The following is a 25,170-nucleotide window of genomic DNA, read 5'->3' on the forward strand; positions in this document are numbered from 1 at the left end:
GCACATCTCTTATTTTCAGACAATTACATGGAAACAAAGTATGATGTGCAACACACTTTTGCAATGGGACTTCCCCCTGTCACCACATTCAACTCTTTCTCACTTTTCAGGTTGTTGGCATAAAACGTATGATGAGAAGGCCTGTTGTCATCAGAATGTACCTCTCAAGGAGAGTCACAGGTCAGGGCTTCCAAGACAGCTCCAGCCACCCAGAAGACCTTTCTGTGTAAGCAGTGTTTCTCTGTGTTAAAAGATATTTTGCACCTGATTGAGTCACAGCAGCATACATTGAGCAGAAAGCCTTCTGTAGTGGTGCGTGTGTTGGAGATTTCTGTTTCAGTGCAAACCATCACCAGCAACAGAAGGATGCCTGTGGAGAGAAGCACTGGAATGAAGCTATGGACAGGGCCTCCTTTGTGAGCAAGTGCAGCTTCTACTTTGGTGCTTTCAACTAGCAGGGAGGTTGGGAATGACTTGCAATCTCAGATCTTCTCCAGCACCAGGCCACTGTCAACACAGGAGCCACACAGTGGCAGTGAGATTTCACAGGAATTTCTTGATGTAAGAAGTCATTACCAGTGGGGTGAATATGAAATTGCTGCCAGCCACAACCTGAAAGTTGTTGAATGTGAGCGTGTCTGTTCTGGAGAACTGATTTATGAGTGTAATAGATGTAGAAAGTTTTTAGACGAATCTTAAACTCCCTTCGACATAAGAGTGTTCACACTGGAGAAAACCATATGAGTGTTCTGATTGTAGCAAGTCTTTTATCTTAAAATATAGCCTTATTAGACACCTGAAAGTTCACAATGGAGAAAAGACATATGAGTGTATAGACTTTGGGAAGTCCTTTCAGAGATCTACCCTGATTCTACATCAGAGAATTTACACTGGAGAAAAGCCATATGAGTGTAGAGAATGTGGGATGTCTTTTCCTCAAAGGTCTCACTTCACTAGACACCACATAATTCACACTATAGAGAAACCATATGACTGTACTGAATGTGGGATGCCCTTCAGTCAACGATCTCACTTAATTCAATACTTCAGAGTTCACACTGATAAAAACGCATTTAAATAATATATGTGGGAAATCTTTTAGGCACCATAATTTCCTTTTTGTAAATATGGTCACCATGGTTTGTTTCAAATTGCCAAAATGATGGCACTAAACATGGACATGATAATATATTTCAGTAGCAAATCATTACATTTTATTTACAACATACTGATACAGTATGCTGAAGAACATTCTTTTTTTTTAAAATAAAAATATATTTTATTGATTTTTCACAGAGAAGAAGGGAGAGGGATAGAGAGTTAGAAACATTGATGAGAGAGATCGACCAGCTGCTTCCTGCACACCCCCCACTGGGGATGTGCCTGCAACCAAGGTACATGCCCTTGACCGGAATCGAACCCACTGAGCCAAACCGGTTCGGCTCAAGAACATTCTTAATAAAAATAGTAAACTAATTGGGAAGTGGCAAGTTTTAAAACTTTGATTTAAGTGTACTTGATTTTAAAATATAAATTCAAAACTACATATTTTTATTGATTTCAGAGAGGGAGAGATAGAAACATCAGGATAAGAGAGAATTACTGATCAGTTGCCTGTTGCATGCCCCCAACTGGGGACCAAGCTGGCAACCTTGGCATATGCCCTTACTGGGAATTGAACTCCCTGATTCATAGGTCACCACTTAACAACTGAGCCACACCAGCCAGGCTATAACACTTTTTTACATGCACTTTTGATGTTTCCGTACATGCCCGCATCCCTTAAACCAAATTCCTCCATCCTTTTTCAGTGCTTCCTTCTCAGGATATAAAATTACTGATCAAGAATATAATCTACCTTTGTACTAGCTTATTTCAAATACTAGAGGCCCAGTGCACAAAATTCATGCACTGGTAGGGTCACTAGTGGTTGCCAGCTGTCGGCCAGCTCTTCCTCCCTTCCCCCAGCCACCTGCCTGGGCCTCCTTAACTTCTCTCTACTATCTGCTCCTGCTGCCAGCCAGGACCTCCCTCCCTTCCCCTGGCCATCCCTGCCCCCTGGTCAAACTCCCGTAGGAACTCTCGGTCAAGGGGACAATTTACATACTACGCTTTTATTATACTAGTATAGGATATCCATATAATGAAAATACTTATGAAAAGCCATGGATCTTATTCTAGCCTTCTATCCACTATCTGTCACCACGGTGGTTCTTGTATCTATTTATTCTCACGGACATTAGTGGGTTATTTTTCTTAAAACCCCAGATATGTTAAGCCCTGGCAAGGTAGCTAGTTGGTTGTAGCATCATCTCAATAACAGCAAGGTTGCTGGTTGCACTCTGGTTCAGGGCACATGCAAGAATCAAACAATGAATATATAAAATTAGTGAAACAACAAATGAATGTTTCTCTCTGTCTCTCTCCCATTTTTCTCTCTCTCAAATCAACATCTTTGGTTTTTCCCTCCCGTCCAATTAGGTGACACATGTGAACACCAGCACAGACTAGATACGCAATGATGAAACAGCAGCCAGGGTTTCTCATGATGGCAGAGCACACAATGACATAGAGAACAGGAGGGGAGGTGCCCCTGCTATTAGTGTGGAGAGTGGAAAACTGGATCTTATCTGTACAATCACCCAAAAGGGATAATGACATCTGTTGCTCCCTGAGACTAAAATCTAAGGAGCTGATAAAAGCTCTGGGCCTAGACATGCCCCCTGTGCTCTCTGCACCTTCCAGCCAGATGTTGACACTGGGCTATTTCTGAGTCAGGGGTTTGACAAACCCCGATTCCTCTCAGGTGTTAATGCTGGAAGCAGCAGTGGCAGCTGGGCATGTGGGTATGGGGAGGAAAAAGCCCAGGGCAGGTTCCAGAGAGAGTTGGTGCTGGGCCATATGTGTGGCTCTGAGGCCCTCTCTAGTCCCAGTCCAGGATGGTGGCTGCTTTGTTGTTTGGGGCCATGGTTAGTGGGAAATGTAGCAACCTGTGCTGCAGGAGTTCCCAGGGGGTCATGGCCTGGGAGTCAGCATGTGCTCCAAGAAAACTGTTGACCCAGGCAGGTGCAACCTAGTCCACTGTAATGAGGTGCTCCAGCCATTGACCTGCCCAGGGAAGGAGAGGAGCTGTCTCTGCAGAGGCTGATTCCCTATCTGCCCAGCAGGAGGGCTTGCTGACTGTTGAACCAGGTGGTCCTTGTTGGGTTGGAAGTGTCGAAACATTTAGCCCCTAAAGGACGTTGTAGAAATTTATCAATCTCGTAAGAGAAAATGGCCTTGATCTTTCCTTATGGGTAAACATCCACCCTGGCCTGGCCAGTGTGGGTCAATGGTAAGAGCATTAGCCCACACACCTGCAGGGTGGTGAATTAGATTTCAGGTCAAGGGCAAGTACCTTGGTTGCAAGTTTGGTCTGCAGACACTATTAGGGGCGCATGCAGGCGGAATCCAGTTGATGTGTCTCTCTTCCATGTTTCTCTCTATCTCCCTCTCTCCCCTCAGCCCCACTGTTCCACTCTGAATAAAATCAATTGAAAAATATCCTTGGGTGAGGATTACCAAAAATGAATCATTCACCCTGCTGTGCTGAGATGGGTCCTCCGCCTGAACAGTGCACCCCTCCTCACTTTTTCCTGCCTTTGCCTTGGATGTTCCCACTGCAGCTGGGTCGTGCTCTGTCCTTCTCCCGGTATTGGTAGTAAGGATCCCTAGGCATGTCCCTAGGAGGGATTTGAGTCCTATGTCTGTCTGAGAGGAGCTGGCCAGGACTCTTCTGTCTCCATCCAGAGGTCTCTCCAGCCTGCTTTTCCCCATCCCCAGGCACCTGACCCACTGCAACTGAACCTCATTCTATATCCTGGAGCAACCCCATGATGCTTTTGGCCTCCATATCCGTTCACTTTTGCAAACTTCTGCCTCTGGCCTGCCCAAACTCACTCCTGACCCCTCACCCCTGAGCTCCACGTGGTTTGAATCTTCTTTCTTTCTTTCTTTCTTTCTTTCTTTCTTTCTTTCTTTCTTTCTTTTAAATTACACTTTTTTGGTAATTTTCCACTTTTATTTCATTAAAAATATAGCCCTGCCCTCATCCAGTCCTGGAGGTATCATGGATTCTCCAGGAAATGGTGCTGTGTTTTTTCAATATTGTGAATCTTCTGCAATACAAGTGTTTCCAGAAGGAGAGGTTGGTCTCAACATGATACAACACTGGGGAGATGCATTGTTGGTGGTGACTCCTCTCCAAGTGTGACCTGTTTGGAGGAGATCCCTGCTCCAGGATATGGGGCAGGGTCCTTGAGTGGGTGGGCTGAGGGAAGGTTGTGGGAATGAGAACTTGAATCTGGATGGATGGAGGGCCAGCAGCCAAGGGGGTTACAGCTGAGACCTATAAGCATAAAGTGAATGGACACTGTTGAGCTGGGATGATCCAGACTTCCTAAGAAAGAGTCCATAGAATTTTTATTTTTATTTTTTTTATTGATTTCTTACAGAGAGGAAGGGAGAGGGATAGAGAGCTAGAAACATCGATGAGAGAGAAACATCGATCAGCCACCTCCTGCACACTCCCCACTGGGTACGTGTCTGCAACCAAGGTACATGCCCTTGACCGGAATCGAACGTGGGACCCTTGAGTCCACAGGCCGACGCTCTATCCATTGAACCAAACCGGTTAGGGCTAGAATTTTTTTAAAATGGCCAAAGTTCACAAAAATGGGTCAGGATTTGCAATAAATGACTTAATATTTGAGATAATGAGGCGCCTTAGGCATTAACAATACAACTGTCTCAATAAATCATCTTTTGGATTCAAACACCAGACTCTACGTGGTCTCCAGGGGATTCCTCTGCTTTAAGCCCTGACCAATGTTTACTCAGTGGTTAAATCTTCAAACCAAGGACCCAAGGGTCTCAGGTTCAATTCCCAGTCAAGTATATATATCTTGGTTGCAGGTTCAATCCCAAGTTCAGGTGTAAGAGGCAGCCTATTGGTGTTTTTCTCTCTTGTTGATGTTTCTCTCTTTCTCTCTCTCTCTCTATCTCCACTGCCAAATCCCATTCCACTCTCACTAGAAATGAATGAAAAAAATAAAAAATATATCCTACAGTGAAATTTAAAAAAAAATAAAAGAAAATGAAAGACTGCTAGTTGGCTGACTCATGCTTCCTGCTTAGTGTTTTTAGACATTAGAAATATGGGTTTCTTTAGGGAAAGCAGTTCCTAGTTCACGGGTTCTACACTCTCCAGTGTCCAAAGTTATGTTGGAATTCCTCAGAATCACCTTCTGTCATGGGAAATTACTTTTTAATACTTAAAAACTAAGCTAAGTTTAAAAAATTAAGAGATGACTTTATTGAGAAACTATGCAATTTTTGTGCTTAAATGAAAACAAGGAGGGGATCATGACTATGACACTAATAGTGTGGGATTTTTCAGAAATCCATATTTCTATTAGTTTCTTATGTGAAAGAAGACAGACTTCCACTGAGTTCAGATGATTCTGATAACTGTTCTAAGTGATGGCTCTAGATTTAATAGTATATTCTTGAAAACTCAAAACTTAAATGTTTCTTTTTTTTTAAATCCACAATCAAAGATATAGTTATTGATTTTAGAGAAAGAAAAAGAGAAAGAGAGAAGAAACACCAATGTGAGAGGAAACATCCAATGGTTGCTTCCCATACATGTCCTGAGCATGGATCAAATCAGCAACCTAGATATGTGCTCTTACCAGGAATGGAACCCACAATCATTTTACTTAAGTCACTGGGCTATGGAACCACCTTAATTCTTAATCTTTCCTTCATGACAGTCCATTAGTATGACTCAGCATTTTTGGGAGTGCCTGATTGGCATGCCTGTGTGTTGGTTGTATGTGTGAATTTGCAGCCCCTTTGAGTGTTTCTGATTGTATATATGTGTGTCTGTTTCCTCTTTGTGTCTCCATTTTGTGTCCATGTATGTCTGTTCGGGTGTGTGTGTGTGTGTGTGTGTGTGCTCTCAAGGTGTTGCCAGTGTCTACTGTGTGGGTCTCTGTGAGCCTGGCCATTAGCCCTGCATCTGAGTGCCCAGCTGTGGCTGGAGGTGTTCTGTACCTGTGTGTTTCTGTGCCTGTGTCTGTATCTTTCCCTGTACGTTTGTGTGTGTGCATGGTGGAAACAAGTAAATGCACAGGCAATCTCCTTAGGGGAGATGGAGATGACAATCTATCTTCCTCATCCTGCAGGCTGAGCTCTTATAGCTTCTGCTCTTTCAGGTGTCTGGTGTCCTCCGAGAGACCCATCTCAGACTTTAGGGATGGATGAAGTAAAGGGTCAGTTCATAGAATCCCAGGCTGTAAGAAGGTTGAGAATTGGGGAAGACTCTGATGAAGGACAGGATATATAGACTGTGGAGGCGGGGCTGTTTGTGGAGGATTCTGTGCCTTCATGGAAAAGCTGTAGGATCCTGGATCCTTGCGAAGGAATGAATGAAAGGGTGCCTTTGGGGACAGCTCAGGGGGAGGACCCTTAGACCCCTAAGTCCCTCAGTAATGAGGAACTGGATACACCTGGAGAGGGCTGGAAGAGTCAGGTGGGACTCCTAGTCCCTGAAGAGCAGGTCAATCCCTTGCCCATGTGAAAGCTAAGCTGACACCTGTAGAGGAAGGAGCCTGAGCTTTCTCAGAGCATTACTCCTGGACCTGGTCAACTGAGCATGCATGGAACACTCTCCAATGGGTATAGGGAAAAATATGGAGGGACTGCATTTAGCACAGGTTCAGGCACAGAATGAATGGAAACCGCAGGATAACCATTGATGTTAATGTCAGCATGTTAACCATCAGCCCCACCTGATGGAGCACTCACCTGGGCAATGCAAAAGATAAAGAGACTTGGAGGGCCCTAACTGGTTTGGCTCAGTGGATACAGCATCAGCCTGCAGCCAGGTTCGATTCCGGTCAAGGGCATGTACCTTGGTTGTGGGCACATCCCCAGTAGGGGCCGTGCAGGAGGCAGCTGATCCCTCTCCCTTCTTCTCTGTAAAAAATCAACAAAATATTTAAAAAATAATAATAAATAAATAAAAATAAAAAAGAGACTTGGAGGAGGGAATATGCAAATTGACTGTCACTCCACCACAAAGATGGTGGCGCCCACAGAAGAGGGGGTTTCTGTAACACAAGGTGACTGCGCCCACAGCGGATGTGGGGCTGCCGTAACACAAGATGACTGTACCCACAGCAGAGGCTGAGTTCCTGTAATGAGCCTTAACGAGCAATCATTGGGGACTGAGGCTGTACACACCCCCCCCACACACACACACCACAGCAGGCCTTGACGGGACCTCAGGCCGTACCCCCCGCCCAGCAGGGTTTGATGGGGGACCACAGGCCGTGCCGCCAGCCCCGGCACTGGGCCGGGGGACCTGAGGCTGCACTCCCTGCCCTGGCATCAGGCCAGGGAATCTGAGGCTGTGCCCCCCCGCCCACTGGGGCTTGATGGGGAACCTCAAGGTAAGCCCCCTGCCCTGGTGCTGGGCCAGAGGACCTCAGGCTGCTCCCCCTGCCCTGGCACGGGGTGAGGGGACCTCAAGCCGCGCCCCCCACTCCGGTGCCAGGCCAGGCCAGGGGACCTGAGGCTGCACCCCCCCGCCCGGCGGTGCTTGACAAGGGACCTCAAGGTGCATCTCCCCACCCCAGTGCTGGGCTGGGGAACCTCATACTGCTCCCCCTGGCCTGGCGCCAGGCCGGGGGACCTCAGGCCACACCCCCCGCTCGGCAGGGTTTGATGGGGAACCTGAGGCTGCGCCCCCTGTCTCGGCACCAGGCTGGGGGACCTGAGGCTGCGCCCCCTGCCTGGTGGGACTTGACAGGGATGGGACCAGCTGGGTCTGGATCTAGCCCAATGGGGGGGCCAGCCAGGTCTGGGTCTCCTGATTTTGAGGTGCATGTGGGTGGGTGGGGTCTTGACAGAAGGAAGATTTTCATATAAGTTTTACTAATTTTCTTTGATCTCTAACACTTCTATTATAGAGAAACGGCAAATGGCAATATTAAAATATTTCCTCTAATTAATTCCCTTTTAATGTGCACAAATTTTGTGCACCGGGCCACTAGTGTTAATGTGAAAGAACATAGATGCTGGAATGCTTGTAGTTCTATAACCTTTCCAATTGACAGTGTTAACATGTGGGTCATCACCTCCACCTTAGTGGGGGAACTGAGGCAGCCAGGGATTTGACCAAAGTCACACTCAGAAGTGGGTTCTTAGTTTTCTGCCAATGACATCTGACCACATTCCTTTTTCTGAGGTTCACTTCTTTAAAATTTGCCAGTGATGGATTTGGGCATCTCACAGACAAAGTCCATGTGTATGAAGAGAAAATGAACCATACTGACTGAATACCACTGTCACTTCCTACCAATTTCACTCCCCTCCTTTGCCCCTGCACAGCCCCCAAAGAGGCTGCCACCATGTAATCATCTTACTGGGGCCCATGATGTAGGTCAGGTTCTCCTCATACCCCCTGATGTTAGCTGCAGCCTGTGACAGGTTTAGACCAATGAAATATGGTGGGAGTGAAGCCTGTCATCTTTAACAGAAGAGTCTGAAAACTGGCCACCCTCCCTGTCCATCTCTGATAACACCTAGCAGGTACCTACATGGTGGGTTCTCCTTTATCCTGGTCCCAGAAGAACCAGCATGGGCATGTGTTAGGAAAAAGAAAGAAACCTTCTTTAATGTAAGCCACTAAAACTTTGGGGTTGTTCTTTACCAACAATAACATGTAGCCCATCTGAAAGGGAATGCATCCCCTATTCTATGTTTTAGGAGGCAGGAGAGCCTAATATTAGAAGCCAGAATTGTGCAGTTAGAGACACATGGGTTTGACTTCCAGCCCTGCCTTTTTATTTAACTCTGCGATCAGGCAATTTACCTTGAGCCTCTGAGCCTGGATCTACACCCCCCCCCCCCCCCCCCCCGCCCCTTATAATAGATAGTTAAACCATCTCAGGTTGTAGAGAGGATTAATGCTTGTAAAGTACTGAATGCAGGGCTTGGCACACGTAGTAAACATTCAGTAACTGTAAGCTCTGTAGCTTCACAATGTGCTGACTACAAACATTCAAACAAAATGAAGAATGTCAAATTCTGGGCCTATGTATCCTTTCAAATATTGCTTTGCAATGATTAGGATAAGATTATGTATATTCTCTCATAACCTGCTTTTTCTTTTAATAATGTGATATTTTTAGGTTCAAAATAAAATTCTGATAGCTGGAGCTGCTCAGTTGGTTGAACTTCCTCCCATGAACAGAAAAATTGCCAGTTCAATTCCTGGTGAAGGCACAATCCAGGTTTCCTGGCTGGATGCCTGGTGGTAGGGGGGAGTGATTGGGGGGGTGGAGTCCAAGAGGCAGGCAATCAGTGTTTCTCTCCATCTCATTTCCTCTCAAGTATGTATATTCATTTAGATTTGTAGTGTTTCGGGATCATTGAAATAATACTTTTCACCTCAGGCAGCATTCTGGGCTCCAGGGAATATGAAATAACATCTCCAAACAGCAGATCAGTTGCAGACAAAACTCCTCAGAAACCTGGGATCAGCCCCCAAAATCTAATGTTGACATTTCCCGGTACCACTGGGGGCCCTAACACCAATATTTCAATGGTCAGTGAGTGACTGGGATTCTAATGCCACCTGTTTGGCCAGGAAAAGTACATTACCCAAAGGGCACTGAGCCTAATGGTGGTGGGGTTAGCCAATGAAAACCCAGAGGAGGTATATGATCCCAGTGCTCATTGGTTTGGGTGTGATTCCTGGCGCCTTTCACCTAGGGGTCATTTTGACCTCTTTGTTCTGTTCTACAGAGTCAGAAGCTCCAGCAGTGGGTCAGGACTAGGACGAGGCATCAGAGGCAATATCTTTGCTGTGCAGTGGTGTGTCTGGGGCTTGTTGAGCTGAAACAGGTGGGATTTAGGCCTGCTGCTTCACACACTCCTCTCTGCTTACAGAGTGCAACTCAGCCTCACCCCATTTATCCCTCTAGCCTCGTGTGTGAGCGCCTCTCAGGACCTGCAGCCCAGGTCACTGCATCCAAAACAGTGAGTTGCATGTGAGTGACACAGTGTGATGCATGAAGAGGTTGACAGGCTGCAATGCCACTGTCTAAGGACTGGGTGGTATGACTGAGCTAGGCAGATTTGGGAAACCCGGGCCTGTTTTATGTCTTTTTTTAAGAAATTTTTTTTATTGATTAAGTTATTACATATGTGTCCTTATCCCCACTTTACCCCCGCCCCCCCCCCCCCCCCCCCCCCACTCATGCCCTCACCCCTCTGTTGTCTGTGTCCATTGGTTAGGCCTATATGCTTGCATATAAGTCCTTTGGTTGATCTTTCCCCCTTAGCCCCACCCTCCCCTACCTTCCCTCTGCTGTTTTATGTCTTAATGCAGCCAAGAACATGAGGCAAAGTTTTGCATGATGAATTTTATTTTCATCCTCAGTGTGGATGAAAAAGGGCCACGTGTTAACCTGATTATTTCAGGGAAGGTCAGCATGGCCGCCATGCAAGCTCAGAGACCTAAATAACCCCAAAGGAAGGTCTGAAATTAAAACTTTTTAACTAAATGCAGTTTATGGCAAGTAGTCACGTCCTAGGCTAGATTCTTCCCTGACAAAAGTCACCTTTACCTAGCTAAGCCTGTCTGTTGTCTTTTGCATCTATGATAACACATCATTGGAATGTCAGGGTAACTTGTAACTTTCCTTTGTCTGGGTCTGTCAGGAAATAACCAATGGGCCAGGGTGGAGACCACAAATTCACTCATTGTTATTGTTATCCTGTTAATTAGTGACTGTTAACTATCCTGTACAAACCTGTGTAAAACAGCATAGGTCTGTTATTTTACTTTTTATCTAATCTCAGAGGTTTCCCCATTTTGCTTGCTCCTGCCTCCTTAATCTATCACCAGTGGATTTCATGGAGCCCACTCACATCTCCTCCTTTATTACAATGTGAAAAAATGGGAAATGCCACCATTCTCCGGAGCATTATCTTAATACTTTGAGATTCTGCTTCCGGCCAACTGTAGTCAGTTTTGCTAAAATAAACTCACAAAAATTCTTTGCAATTTTGAATGTTTCTTACCTTAACATCAGGAAGGTGGGGCCATCCATGATAATTGAAAAAGCAAGGGATATGGTCTGAGGTAGGGTTCTAAACATTTACCCAAAATGCTCGGAGGAAGAACAGACTAGAAGAGAGAGGAGAGCAGTTAGGGACAGGAAGGAGAAGCCCTGTACAAGATAATGTATCTGGCAAGAGTGTGCACTGAGGACTGAGCCCTGAGGTAATGCAGGCATCTTAAGGTGACCTGGCCCTAGGGCTGTGTAAGGGTACTGAGCAGCCTGAGTCTATCGATTTTGGCAGTGGTTGACAGTCTCTCAACAAAACTTAATTATTCCATGGATTCCTGTAAATGCAGAATCACTTAGGGGTAGTGGTTTGTGGGACTTATTTTAGGGCCTCCCACTCTAGTAGCCTAAGAGATAGTAGTGTCCTGGGACTGTCCTTTCCTTGGACCAGGAGACCTTGAACAGACACCACGCCCAGACTGTTAAGTCCAGGTCCAGTGTTATATGAAGTGGTCCCTGTTTTGGGCAACCAATGGAATGAGAACTTGTAGGTCCTCCCAGGCTTAGGTACCAGAATGTGCAATGGCTTGGAGTTAATATTGAAGTGGTTCCAGAACCAGCAGGTATTCTTTTTTAAAAAATGGGAACAGGCAACAATGGGACAGGAGTGAAGTCTAGAGGAACTTTGTGACAACCTGGGTGTCTGTTGTGCATGTTATGGAAGCAATGGGAGATTTGGAGCAGTGGAGGCAGGTGATCTGACCAAGGTCTCCTTAGATTCTGTGGCTGCAGCATGATGCACAATATGGGTGTGAGGGAGGTGGTAGAAATATTAGGAAGATCATCTTGATAAGTGTGATGGAAACTGGCCCATGATGGTGGCTGTGGAAGAAGTGGAAGAAGCAGTTGCATTATGTATTGGTGTTTTAGGTGTGGCCACCTAAATATTCTAATTTTGAGAACAAGAGAGAGAGGGATAGAGGGAGAGAGATAAGAGTCCGAGAAGTCATGACATTTTGGACTTAGTAGCTGGAGGTATGGAAGCACCATCAACTGAGATGGAGAAACTCATAGTAGAAGAGTAATGTTCATTGGGGATACAAATACTTTTCTTTTTGGCCTATTAGAGTCTTAGATTTCAGAGAGCAATTCATGAGCATCTCCGACTCTGATGGGTAGTTCAGGACGAAGACTTCTTCAAAAACTTGTGGAGAATTATAGATAAGGAAGGTGTTGAGATCATTTTTGTTTTTTTTTAGTTGGAGGATTAAAGTGTAATTCCAACAAGTTGAGACTGGGGCTGGTGCATATTTACTTCTAAAACATCCACCAGGAATTTTTTGTTCCATTGGGTGTGGCATGAGGTGTGCAGTCTTTCTGGTTGATTTGCTTTGGGCCATGAGTGGTTGTGAATGCCACATCCATTTGCGGCTAGGTTTCAGGATCTGAAGAAAGGGCCATGCACAAATGAATACACTAGGCAAGAAATATGAATTTAGAAAGTCCATGAACAAACGAATACACTAGACAAGAAATATGAATTTAGAAGGCAAAGGTCTCTAGTGGAGAGGCTCTCTGCCTTCGGGGTCCCCTTTGATATTATTCACTTGAATAACATTTGCCCTTTAGAAATGCAAACAGGTATGTCAAAGGTAAAGTTTGGTATATACAGTAAAAGGATTATCAGGTTAGGGAATTGCCTTCAGCCATTTGCCCAACAGAATATCGCATTAATATGCTAAATACTTGTTGGTGTTAGCCTCTGGCAAGTGGTCATCTGTGAGACTCCCTGAGCATAGGGTAGATGACCATAGGCAATGGGACTTTTATTAATATAGATTAGTATAGATAGATACACTCCACTAGATTCCTCATAAATTTCAGGTACAAGTGAGACTTGAAGGAGCTGCATTGTACTTGCTAACATGCCCACACCTCCGACCCAAATGATGTCACCACGAGTGTTTGTCGCTGAAGAGATTTCATCTCTAACACCTGGCTCACCTGAGGAGGGTGCATCAGTCACACTCCCTGGGTGCTTAGGGATATGTGTTCTGTGTTGTCACTTCTGCTTGAAGTAATTACAATTACTTCAAGTTCTTGGCAGTATCATCATTCATTTCTCTATGATTAGAAAATGGACCTGGCCCAGGATTCATCCACAGCACCCCTCCCCAGCTAAGAAGTGCTACCTCTTTCAGGGACATAGTTGTACTCACATTATGCTTTGATAAATTTTGGGGAATTCTTATTCATTAACCTGCAAACCTCTTGCTCTCCTCTCCTCTGGTTTATGATCAATTTTTTAAGGTGTGTTTACATTTGTACCTTTAATTTTGGTTTTATTCACGGCCACAGGTGATTTGCAAACACAAATGTGATCTTTCATCATGTAGAGTTGAATAGATATTGTATTTATCCCAAAATTTATGTGGTTTGGAAGGGACAACATAATGACAGGAAATCACTTTTTGTCAATATTGGCTTATTATTTATTGTGGCCCATGGCCTTGAAAGAAAGACCACATGACTGTATATTTAATTTGCAGCCTAGTGCCTCAATTATTGGTGAAGGCAAAGGTCACTCTGAAGAGGAGACCTTTGCTCTGCTTCTGTGACCAATATGAATCATGTTATCTGTTCACAGTAGCCTATATAATGGCGGCAATATGCAAATTGACCGTCACGCCATCACAAGATGGCTGCCTGTGGCCAGGCCAGCAGGGGCGTTAGTGAGGGACAACTAAACGACTGAGCAAGCAGGCTGCGTGAGGCGACCAGCCCGGCGCGGGGGAGGGGGGCGTGAGAGGCAATCAGGTTGGCAGGGGAGCAGTTGAGGGCAACCAGGCCAGTGGGGGCGGGGGGCAGTTAGGGTTGACCAGGCCAGCAGGGGGGGTGCAGTTGGGGGGACCAGGCTGCAGCAGGGGCAGTTGGGGGCGATTAGGCTGGCAGGGTGGGCAGCGAGGGGCGATTAGGATGGCAGGGGTGGGGGGGCAGTTAGGGGCAACCAGGCTGGCAGAGGGGGCAGTTAGGGGTGACCAGGCCAGCTTGGGGGGGGCAGTTAGGAGCAACCAGGCTGGCAGGGATGGGGCAGTTGGGGGTGACCTGGCTGGCAGCTGGGGGCAGTTAGGGGCGAGTACAGTTAGGCAGTGGTTCTCAACCTGTGGGTCGTGACCATCAGAAAACACATATAGCATATCAGATACATTACGATTCATAACAGTAGCAAAATTACAGTTATGAAGTAGCAATGAAAATAATTTTATGGTTGGGGGTCACCACAACATGAGGAACTGTATTAAAGGGTTGTGGCATTAGGAAGGTTGAGAACCACTGAGTTAGGGGCAATCAGGCCAGCACACAGAAGCAGTGAGGGGCAATCAGGCCAGCAGTGAGGGGGCAGTTAGGGGCGACCTGGCAGGCAGGAGATGAGTAATTAGGAGCCAACAGTCCAGGATTGTGAGAGGGATGTCCTACTGCCGATTTAGGCCTAGGATTGGGCCTAAACCGGCAGTCAGACATCCCCCGAAGGGTTCCAGATTGGAGATGGTGCAGGCTGGGCTGAGGGGGACCCCTGCCCCTGCATGAATTTTGTGCACCAGACCTCTAGTGTATTACATAAGCCTCGGCAATGTTTAGGAAACCTGCTCTCCATGTACTGCAAAGGAGCCATGTGCCAGAAAGTATGAAATTTCATAGGCTGGTGTCATTTGTTTTAAGACTCTGAGGGGGAACCACAATTAGGACAGAAATACTGTTTCAGTAGTGAATGGGAAAGACTGCAGTAAATTAGTTGACAAATGCCTCTTCTGAACATAAGTCTACAAATGTTCCAGGGCCTGTGGCTTGTGTGACCTTTATGTATAGACAGTCTCAGGACCCCAGAACTGTTTCATGTAGCTGAAGTCATTGGCATATAAAATAATATAATGGTATTGTGTATTCCCCTGGCCCCTCTAGGGTGTTCACATAAGGTAGTTGCTCAGCAGGCAAGAAGTCAAAGCTAAGAAAGGATAATTCTGTAATCTGTCCCAGGATATATCTTTTGTAAGTAGTCAGCATGGGGGGGGGCGGGGAGGGAGAGAGAGAGAGAGAAGAAAGAAAGAGAGAAAGAAAGAAAGAAAGAAAGAAAGAAAGAAAGACCAATTATGAGTGAGAATCATTGATCATCTGCCTCCTGCATGCCCCGCACTGGGGATTGAGCCTACAACCTGGGCATGTGTTCTGACTGGGAATCAAACCATGACCTTCTGGTTCATAGGTTGATGCTCAACCACTAAGCCACGCCGGCTGGGCTGATAGCAATAGTCTTCACTGATTGCCAATATTTGCTGCCACTGAGGCAAGGCTGGTCCTTCCAAGAAATGAAGAGAGGGATGGTTGTGTCTATATAGGGTTGCCATCTTAATTTTCTAACAACAGAGGGATGTCTAGGATTTATATGGAACCACATTTCAAGGATTTACTTAGACATATGTATAACTGATGTGCAAGGAAATGCACTTTTCTAATGTGCACTATTTGGTGAGGTTGAACATACAGATAAAGCTGAGAAACCATCACAGGTGAAATAAGCTTCTCTGTTACCAACATCTATGTTGGGGAAAAAGTAGGCTGACTGTTGTGAGTATGCCAAACACACAGTTAATTCTCTTTTTCAAGTAACTATTTTATATATTTTAAATGTATTTTTATTGAGTTTTGAAAGGAAGGGAGAGGGAGAGAAACATCAATCATCTGCCCCCTGCATGACCACTCCTGGGGATTCAGGAAGGCATGTGACCCAATCTGGAATCAAACCTGGGGCCTTTCAGTGATCATGACCATACCCAACAAAATGAGGCACAGTGGCCGTAGAGAGTTTATATTTGTGTTGTTATTTATTAATTAGTAGAGGCCCGGTGCACAAAAATGTGTGCACTTGGCTGGGGGGTGTCCCTCAGCCCGGCCTGTGCCCATTCAGAGTCCAGGACCCCTTGGGGGATGTCCACCTGTCGACTTAGGCCCAATCCCTGGAAAATCAGGCCTAAGCTTGAAGTCAGACATCCTTCTGGCAGCCAGGGAGCCCTCGGGGGATGTCCGACTAAAGGCTTAGGCCCCCAAGGGATCAGGTCTAAACCGTTAGTTGGACATTCTTAGTGCTGCCACGGAGGTGGGTGAGGCTCCTGCCACCATCACTGCGCTGGCCAGCCATAAGCCAGCTTCTGACTGAGTGGCACTCTCCATATGGAAATGCACTGACCACCAGGGGGCAGCTCCTGCATTGAGCGTCTGCCCCCTGGTGGCCAGTGCGCATCATAGCAACCAGCCATTCTGCCGTTCAGTCAATGTGCATATTAGCCTTTTATTATTATTATATAGGATGTTCCTATTTCTCCCCTTTTGCCCCCTCTACCCAGCTCTTGCCCCCCACTTCTCTCTGGCCATCACCATACTGTTGTCTGTGTCCATGGGTTGTGCATATATTTTCTTTGGCTAATCCCTTCTTTAAATCCACTTCTTTAAATTTTTATTTTCAGATAAGTGCTTATAACTGCACTATTATATATATTTTCTAGTATATCATTTAGAATTAAGATATTTTTTAATTGAACCCTTGTAAATTTTAGCACAATTTAATAAATTATGCTAGAAGCAATTAGGAGATTTTTCATGTAATGCAGATACATTTCAATTAATATTTTATTAATTTTTAATTTTTTAATATTTTAATTTGAAATAATCTCATACATGTAAAAAAAACTATAAAATACTACAGCATATTATATGTACTCTTCACCCAATTTCTTACGTTATTATTGATTGGTACTACAGGCTGGCTTCTGGGGCTTCTGGGGCCGGCCTGCCCTGGATGGCGGAGTGCTGGTGGCTTGCACTGTCCCACCCTGCCTGCAGTATGCAAATTAGCCGCCATCTTTGTTGGAGGTTAATTTGCATATCACACTGATTAGCCAATGGGAGGCATAGAGAAGGTATAGTCAATTACCATGTTTATCTATTATTAGATAGGACTGTATTATTTTCAGTACCAACAACTAAACCAACTTTGCCACACTGTGTATTTACCTCCAGCCCTTTTGTAAGTTTTCTGCCTCCCCAGCCCTACCTACAAGCATTGATTTACCTTCCTTTACAATAGAGTAGTTCATATTTTTCAAAATTTTATAGTATATGCTCTATAGGATGTATTCTCTTTAGCAAACAATGGCTTCCTTCATGCTACACAGATATTTTGAGATTCAACACTAATGTCTATGTAAATAGTTAATTTTTTATTCCTAGGAAATATTGTATTCTATAGCTAACCACTTTAACAATTGAAATGTCTATGGTTTCGGTTATTTATGTTTGGGGTTTTATAAATAAAACTAGAGGCCCAGGGCACAAAAATTCGTGCACTCAGGGGGGGGGGGGGTGTCCCTCAGCCCGGCCTATGCCCTCTTGCAGTCTGGGACCCCTCGGATGATGTCCACCTGCTGGCTTAGCCTCACTCACTGGGGGATCAGGCCCAAGCTGGCAGTCAGACATCCCTCTGGCAGCCCGGCAGCCTTCGGGGGATGTCCACTGCCAGCAGGGAGCAGGCCTAAGCTGCAGTTGGACATCCTTAGCACTGCTGAGGAGGCGGGAGAGGCTCCCACCACCACCGCTGTACTGGCAGTCTTCAGCCTGGCTTGTGGCTGAGCAGAGCTCCCCCTGTGGGAGCCCACTGACCACCAGGGGGCAGCTCCTGCATTGAGTGTCTGCCCTCTGGTGGTCAGTGTGTGTCATAGTGACCAGTCATTCCCAGTTGTTCCCAGTCGTTCTGCTGTTAGGGTCAGTTTGCATATTACCCTTTTATTGTATAGGATAGAGGCCTGGTGCATGGGAGGGGGCCAGCTGATTTGCCCTGAAGGGTGTCACAGATCAGGGTGGGGGTCCGCTGGGGTGCCTGGCCAGCCTGGGTGAGGGGCTGATGGCTGTTTGCAGCTGGTCACACTCCCTTCAGGGTGGGGGTCCCCACTGGGGTGCCTGGCCAGCCTGGGTGAGGGGCTGATGGCTGTTTGCAGGCTGGCCACACCCCCCTCAGTGGGGACCCTCACCCCATGGAGGTTTGGCCAGCCTGGGTGAGGGGGCTGATGGCTGTTTTCAGGCTGGCCACACCCCTTTAGGATGGGTGGTCCACTCGGGTGCCTGGCCAGTCTGGGTGAGGGGCTGAGGGCCGTTTTCAGGCTGACCAAGCCCCCCCAGCGATGAAAGCTTTCAGCGGCTCCTTTTTTTCTTTTTTTCTTTTTTATTCTGGGATTTATTTACCTTCTATAATTGAAACTTTGTAGCCTTGAGTGGAGCTCAGAGCCGGCCAGGGCGGGCAGGAGGGAAGCCTCCTGCTCGCTCCAGCTCCGTGGCCACAGCTGGCTGATAGCAGGTATCTGGGGTTTATTTATCTTCTATAATTGAAACTTTGTTGCTTTGAGTGGAGCTCAGAGCCGCCACGGCAGGCGGGAAGCTTGGCTTCCTTCATCATTGGGGCAACCAAGCTTCCTGCTTGCTCCAGTTCCGTGGCTGCCGGCCGCCATCTTGGTTGGGTTAATTTGCATATAGTTGCTCTGATTGGCTGGTTGGTGTGGCTTAAGGCATAGCGAAGGTATGGTCAATTTGCATGTTTGTCTTTTATTAGTGTAGATATATATAGATTTTTTTGTTAAAAATAAAATTTCTGATAGCTAGAGCAGGTCTGTGGGTTGAGCGTAGTACCATGCATGGAAAGGATACCAGTTCGATTCCTGGTGAGACACAAGCCAGGTTTTTTGGGTGGATGCCCAGTGGGTGGGTGTGGGCCAGGCAGGAGGCACCAAACAGTGTTTCTCTCTTTTCCTTCCTCTTCCTCTCTTTACAAATTAAATTTAAAAGCTTAAAAACAATATATCCATTTAGATTTGTGGTCTTTGGGAATAATTAAAATAATGCTTTTCACCTCGGAGAATTCTGAGTTTCTCAGAATCTGAAATAATATCTCAAAACGAGAGATCAGTTGAAGACAGCACTTCCCAGAAACCTGCGACCAACCCCCAAATCCTAAAGTTGTCATTTCCCAGTGCCACTGGGGCACCCCAACACCAATATTTGCAATAATTACTCAGTAATTTGTATCCTAATGCCATCTGCTGGGCCTTAAAAACTCAGTTACAATGGGCAATGCGCCTAAAAATTGCTGCTTTTAGCCAATGAATGCCCAGGACAAGGGTATTATTTAGTGCTGATTGATTTGGGTGCTACTTCCAGGTGGTCATTTTGACCTCTTGGTTTTGTTAACATAGTCAGAGGCTCCAGGGATGGGTCACAAGTAGGATCAGGTGTCAGAAACACTTTGCCCACTGTCCAATGATTTGTCTGAAGCTTGTTGAGCAGCAGCAGGTGGTATTGAGGCCTTTATGCCTCCCAGCCTCCGTTTTGCTTACAGGGTTCTACTCAACCTCACTCCATTTATCCTCCACCCTCAGGTGCTTGTGCCTACCAGGTCCTGAAGCCCAGGACACAGCGTCCAGAACAGTGAGTTGCTTATGGGTGATACACGGTGTCACTGGTGAAAGGGTATCAGCTACAATGCCACCCTGTAAAGTTCTGGTGAGTGTAGCTGAGCTGGGAGGATTTGGGAAACCAAGGTCTGTTTTGTATCCAAAGGCAAGAGAAGATGAGGTGAAATTTTGTGTGAGGAGTTACTTTCATTCTTAGGATCCTAGGGTCATCCATGGTAGAGAATAAAAGAGGGACATTGTCTGAAGTAGGGTTCTAAACTTTTCCCACTGCTCAGAGGAAGAACAAATTAGAAGGGAGTAGATACCAGTTGGGGACAGGAAGGAGAAACCCTTTGAAAGATAGGCTAGAAAGTGCACTGAAGACTGAAGCCCTGAGGTAATGCAGGCATCTCCAGGTGACCTGGCCTGGGGCTGAGCAAGCGTGCTGAGCAGCCTGAGCCCTTGGATCCTGGCGGTGGTTGCCAGGTTCTTAACTGACATTTATCTTTCCACAGATTGCTGCTAGTGCAGAATATCTTAGTGGTACTGGTTTGTGGAGCTTATTTCAGAGCCTCACACTCTTGTGGTCTCTGAGATAGTGGAGTCCTGGGACTGTCCTGCCACTCTTTCAGCCTTTGGGCCTGAGAACCTTGAACAAACACTAAGCCCAGAATCCTAAGTACAGGTCTAGAGTTGTATGAAGTAGTCCCATATATTGGCAACCAATGGAATGAGATGTAGGAGGTCCTCCCAGGTAAATGTGCCAAATGTGCAAATAATTGGAGTAAAGACTGAACTTGTTCAGGGACATGCAGGTATCCTTTTTTATTTTTATACTAGAGGCCCCGTGCATGAAATTCATGCACTTGGGGGTGGTGGCTTAGGCCTGCTCTGGAGTGAACTTAAGCCATCAGTGGGCTATCCTTAGCACTGCCGTGGAGGTGGAAGAAGCTCCCACCACTGCCTCTGCGCTCGCCAGCCATGAGCCCGGCTTCTGGCTTGTGGGAGTGCACTGACCACCAGGGGACAGCTCTTGCACTGAGTGTCTGCCCTCTGGTGGTCAGTGTGTGTCATAGCAACCAGTTGTTCTGCTGTTTGGTCAATTTGCATATTAGCCTTTTATTATATAGGATATATTAAAAAAGAGAAGTGGTAACAATAGGACAGGAAGGAGTAAGGTCTAGAGGAGCTTTGTCACATTGGAAGTCGGTTCTTCATGTGATGGGATAATTGGAGCAGTGGAGGCAGGTGATCTGACCCAGGTCTCATTAGATTTCCTGTGGCTGCAACAAGATGAACAATATTCCTCTGAGGGAGGTGGTGGGAAGACTAGGAAAGAAGTTGCTGTGATATTCTGAGTGATTGTGATGGTAACTTGTCCATGATGGTGCTCATGGAAGTGCAAGTGGGAGTTGTGCTCTGGGTTAGTATTTTAGCCGTGGCCCCCCCTGGATTTTATAATTTTGAGTTTGAGAAAGAGGAAGATAATAGCAATCATGTGAAGGTTAGAAATTAGCAGCCAGAGGTATGGAATCACCAGCTGAGATGGAAAAATTCAAAATATAAAATTAATGTTCATTGGAGATACAAAAACATTTTATTTATTTATTTTTTCAGTTAGGTTATTTCAGAGAGCAGTTCATGAGTGTCTAGTACTCTGATAAACAATTCGATATAAAGACTTCTTAAACGAATAGTGCAATGTGTGTGGGGGGAGTTCTAGATCACCTTTTTGTTATTTGTTTTTAATTGGATGCCAAATGGTATTTCAAACAAGATGAAACTGTGGTTGGTATATATTTACTCTCTAAACTCTTAACATGTTTTTTTGGTGACCATTGATGTGGCCTGGGAAGTTGCAGTCAGTTTGGTGGTATTGCTTAGGGCAGTGGTCAGCAAACTGCGGCCCCTTGAGTGTGGCTCTTCCACAAAATACCACATGCGGGTGCACATGTACAGTGCGATTGAAACTTTGTGGCCACATTGAAGGGGCCAAAGAGCCGCATGTGGCTCACGAGCCGCGGTTTGCCGACCACTGGCTTAGGGGTATGAGTGTTCATCTTTGAGATTCACTGAGCATGGATTAAAGCAACATAGATGATGGGACTTGAGTGATGAAGGCTGTGACTTGGGGAGGGACATGAAGTGCAGCACAGGTGAAGGTGGGCTCTGGATATCTGAGATCTGATGTGGTTCTCAATAGGTGAGGTTGAAGTAAAAAACAATCAGGAAGGGAGGCCTTTATAGCAGGATTCAAGGCTGCCTCTTTTAGTGTGGACTATCACAGTTGGAGTAATACTTCCTCCAGTTTGAGTTTGCCAGGCATTTATTCTATGGGCCATACATGCTGAGTAATGAGTAGGAAGTCAATGAGATGACTCTGGAGTCTGGGGCTGTGGGAGTCCAGGTGTGAGAGTGTGGGAGAAAGACTGATGTGCACTTGGAGAGGGCAGGTTCATTCATGGCCACAGAGCCCTGAAATTGGCTTAAGAGTGAATGAAATGTGAATTCATTTTTGGTGGTGACTTGATGACATAGTAGGTGGAATTTTAGTGTAATTGTCTGAAAAGAGGGGTGTTGTCATGCTACATGCAATGTCTAGAACTTAGGTGTTATGTATGTGCACACCTGTCAGTTTTTGTTGAGGGCTGATACAATGATCATTAGAAACACATTAGCATACATCAGTGTAACCTGGGCTTGAAAATCTCCACTGGCATTAGGAAGGAAGAAAGTAGGAGACAAATATTTTACAGAATGGTGAGTTAGAATTTTGGAAAAGAAGGTGATTAGAAAAAAAACAGGCCTCATTATGGCATATTTGTGTTGTCTTTGAAGTTGTGACTTTGTGAAAGAGGCTATGTGAGAGGAGTGTGTTTCAAAGAACGATGTGACAGGTAATGCAAAGTGATGGACTCAGCATCATTCTGTGAGTGAGTTCCAAAGGGTGAAGTGTGATGCCATGCCTTTCTGAGTCTTGGAGGGACAATCTGGGGCACTTCAAGGGAATGCCTGATAATACCAGTGTCAAATCACTCACACTTCCTTTATACCCAACATCTCTTCCTCCCCTGTTTTGTGGACATCAACTGTATTGACAAGAGGCAGTGTGGTCTACATGTGAGGCCGAGGTCAGTTATATTCTATCTGCTCATCAGCCTTTATTGTTGTGGGAAGACACACGATCAATTGGCATATAAGGAGAGAGTTACTTTGATGGGACAGAGGCCTGATACCTCCTTTGATGAAGGTAGTAGAGGGAGAGATGTGGAGGGTGGGGAGTATGACAAACATAAAATAATTGGAGAGATGCTGATCATGGGTTGAACTGTCCCCATTATAACAGGATATGAACTTTGAGGACGTGGCTATTGCCTTCTCTCAGGAGGAGTGGGGGCTCCTTGATGAGGATCAAAGACATCTATACTGCGATGTGATGCTGGAAGTTTTTGCACTTGTATCATCTGTAGGTAAGATTTTCACATTCTCCTACAGACCTGAGGTGATGGCCTCTCTTCCTTTATTCTCCAGATGCAACTTTCTTTCTCCCACAGCCAAACCATGGGCTCTGCCAATTTTCCCCACTTTTTTATAATATGTGCTATGAATGCATGTGCTGAGCTGTGTGGAGATCCCTGAGCAATGGACTCACCAAGCACCCCTAACACCCATTGCCTCAGAGAGTGCAGGAAGTGTGTGGAAGTCATGAGTCTTGTAGATAGCTTCATAGAATCCAGCTTAATTTCCTCTTCCTGGGAGGGTGACTATGTCTAGGTCCATGGCATCCACTTCTGCACCCTTCCTCCAGCTAAAGATCATTGGTGCCTGCCTGTTCCTGGTATGGTCTTTACTTACATGAACCATGGGCAGTTCTTGTGAGACTCTCCTTCCATTGTCTGTAATATTCTCTTCCCTGAATACTATTGCATGCTGAGTTGCTCTGGCTTCTCACCTCCATTGTCTTTAATACTCAGAATATTTAGGTTTTACGCACTTGAACAGTAGAAAGTGCAGCAAAAACACTCTTTTTTTCACAATATGAACATACAGGATGATCTCAAAGGAGGCCTTGCTCTGTTGAGTGGCAACTGGGAAAAGTATGACATAAAGGCTGTGTTCAGATCATACAAGGGACCTGCTCATTTCCCACAGTGTTTAGTTGCAAGTGCCACTGGCGACAGCTCATTTCTACCTTTTTTTTCCCATCTTTGACATGTTGCTGACTTGTCATTTCATCTTTGACTTTCTGACTTTTGTCTACCTTCACTTTTGTGGTCTTTTTGCATCACGTGTCCCCCTGCAAGTCTTTCTCTGCAGTATTCTTCAACATTGACCTCCACATGTATTATGAGGTGCGTATATATTTTTAAGTAGACCTCAAACAAAACCTATCCATTTATTGAATTACTAGAAGCCCAGCACACGAAATCATGCACGGGTAAGGCCCCTAGGCCTAGCCCCACCGCTGCCAGTCCCCAGTCCAGCCCCTGCCGCTGCCACCCACCCTGGTTCCTCATTCGCCATCCAGCAATTAAAAGAACAGCCCTCTCTGCCTTAGGTGCCTTGTGCCATCATCAGACACCTGGCCCTTTGCTCCCTTTAAATAAGTAAAATAAACGCCCTATCTCTGTACCTGTCTCTTCTCTCCCTTGTGAATCCTTTCATAGCTGGCGTCATCAGCCAAAACCCTAACAATGACGTGGGAAACTCAACCAGGAAGGGCTATGCCTGTGGGAGGAGGTGCAGGCAACCAGGGCTGCCCCCTTGCTCCTGCCCTGCCCTCCTCCCCTCCAGCCCTGTACTGGCCCAGTGGCCTGGCTCGGCCCCTCCTCCATCGCAGAACCGCTCAGCTCAAGCTCTGGCCCCGCCCATCCCACAGGGAGGAGCATGCGCAGTTTCTTGCAGACATGGACGTGGCTGTGGAGTAGGGAGGAGGCGGATTATTCCTGAGGAGGGTGTTTCTGCTTTGAAGCTGATTTCTCCGTCCACCTCCCCCCGGTGAAGGCTGAGGGTCGCTGCAGGCGCTGAAGTCCTTATTGAAGTCTCCACTCCATAGCATCTCACAGTGGTGAGTCCACATCCCAGGAGGCTGTGCAGTGGAGGCACCACGTTCCTTTCGGAAGAAACTTAGGATCAGTCAATCGGAGCCTCTTGGCCAGGGGGAAGGACGAAGAGGTCTGCCTTCCGCCCGCTCGCCAGTTCCCAGTCCTACTCTGCTGCCACCCAGCCCAGTTCCCCGTGGTTCCATGGTGGCCATCCAGCAATGGAAGCCTGCGGGGTGCAGGGAGGGACTGAGAGGTGGTCAGTGTACCTCATAGCGACTGGTTGATCGGTCGTTCTGGTTGTGACGCCTGGGCTTTTATTATATAGGATACTTGAAATAAGATGTAACTAACATTCTTTTTAAAAATTCTTTATTGTTTAAAATATTACATAAAATATTATGTGTGTCTCCTTTTACCCCCATTGACCTCTCCCTGGCCACTCCCACCACCCAGTACATGCCTTCAACCCCTAGTGTCTGTGTCCATTGGTTATGCTTAAATGCAAGCATA

At 46.1% G+C, this 25,170-nt stretch overlaps 1 protein-coding gene across 5 annotated transcripts in view; it reads left to right on the plus strand.

Moving 5' to 3' along the window:
* The window catches only part of LOC138998514 (zinc finger protein 551-like), a 43,629-nt gene that overhangs the window by 12,532 nt on the left and 5,927 nt on the right, over positions 1-25,170 (plus strand). The window contains exons 2-3 of one of the 5 annotated variants that reach the window (XM_070400654.1): positions 19,601-19,649; positions 22,962-23,085. The exons of 1 other annotated variant lie outside the window; for it this stretch is intronic. In XM_070400654.1, the coding sequence (XP_070256755.1) occupies positions 22,965-23,085 (121 nt within the window). In that variant the 5' untranslated portion in view covers positions 19,601-19,649; positions 22,962-22,964. Of the gene's footprint in view, positions 1-27; positions 227-19,600; positions 19,650-22,961; positions 23,086-24,578; positions 24,684-25,170 lie in introns of those variants that run through there. 3 more of the 5 variants (XM_070400653.1, XM_070400655.1, XM_070400657.1) reach the window with 3 other exon arrangements.

This window comes from Myotis yumanensis, unplaced genomic scaffold (assembly GCF_028538775.1).
Source record: "Myotis yumanensis isolate MYYU_CA2020_CCGP unplaced genomic scaffold, mMyoYum1.0.hap1 SCAF_20, whole genome shotgun sequence".
NCBI classification, from domain to species: Eukaryota; Metazoa; Chordata; class Mammalia; order Chiroptera; family Vespertilionidae; genus Myotis; species Myotis yumanensis.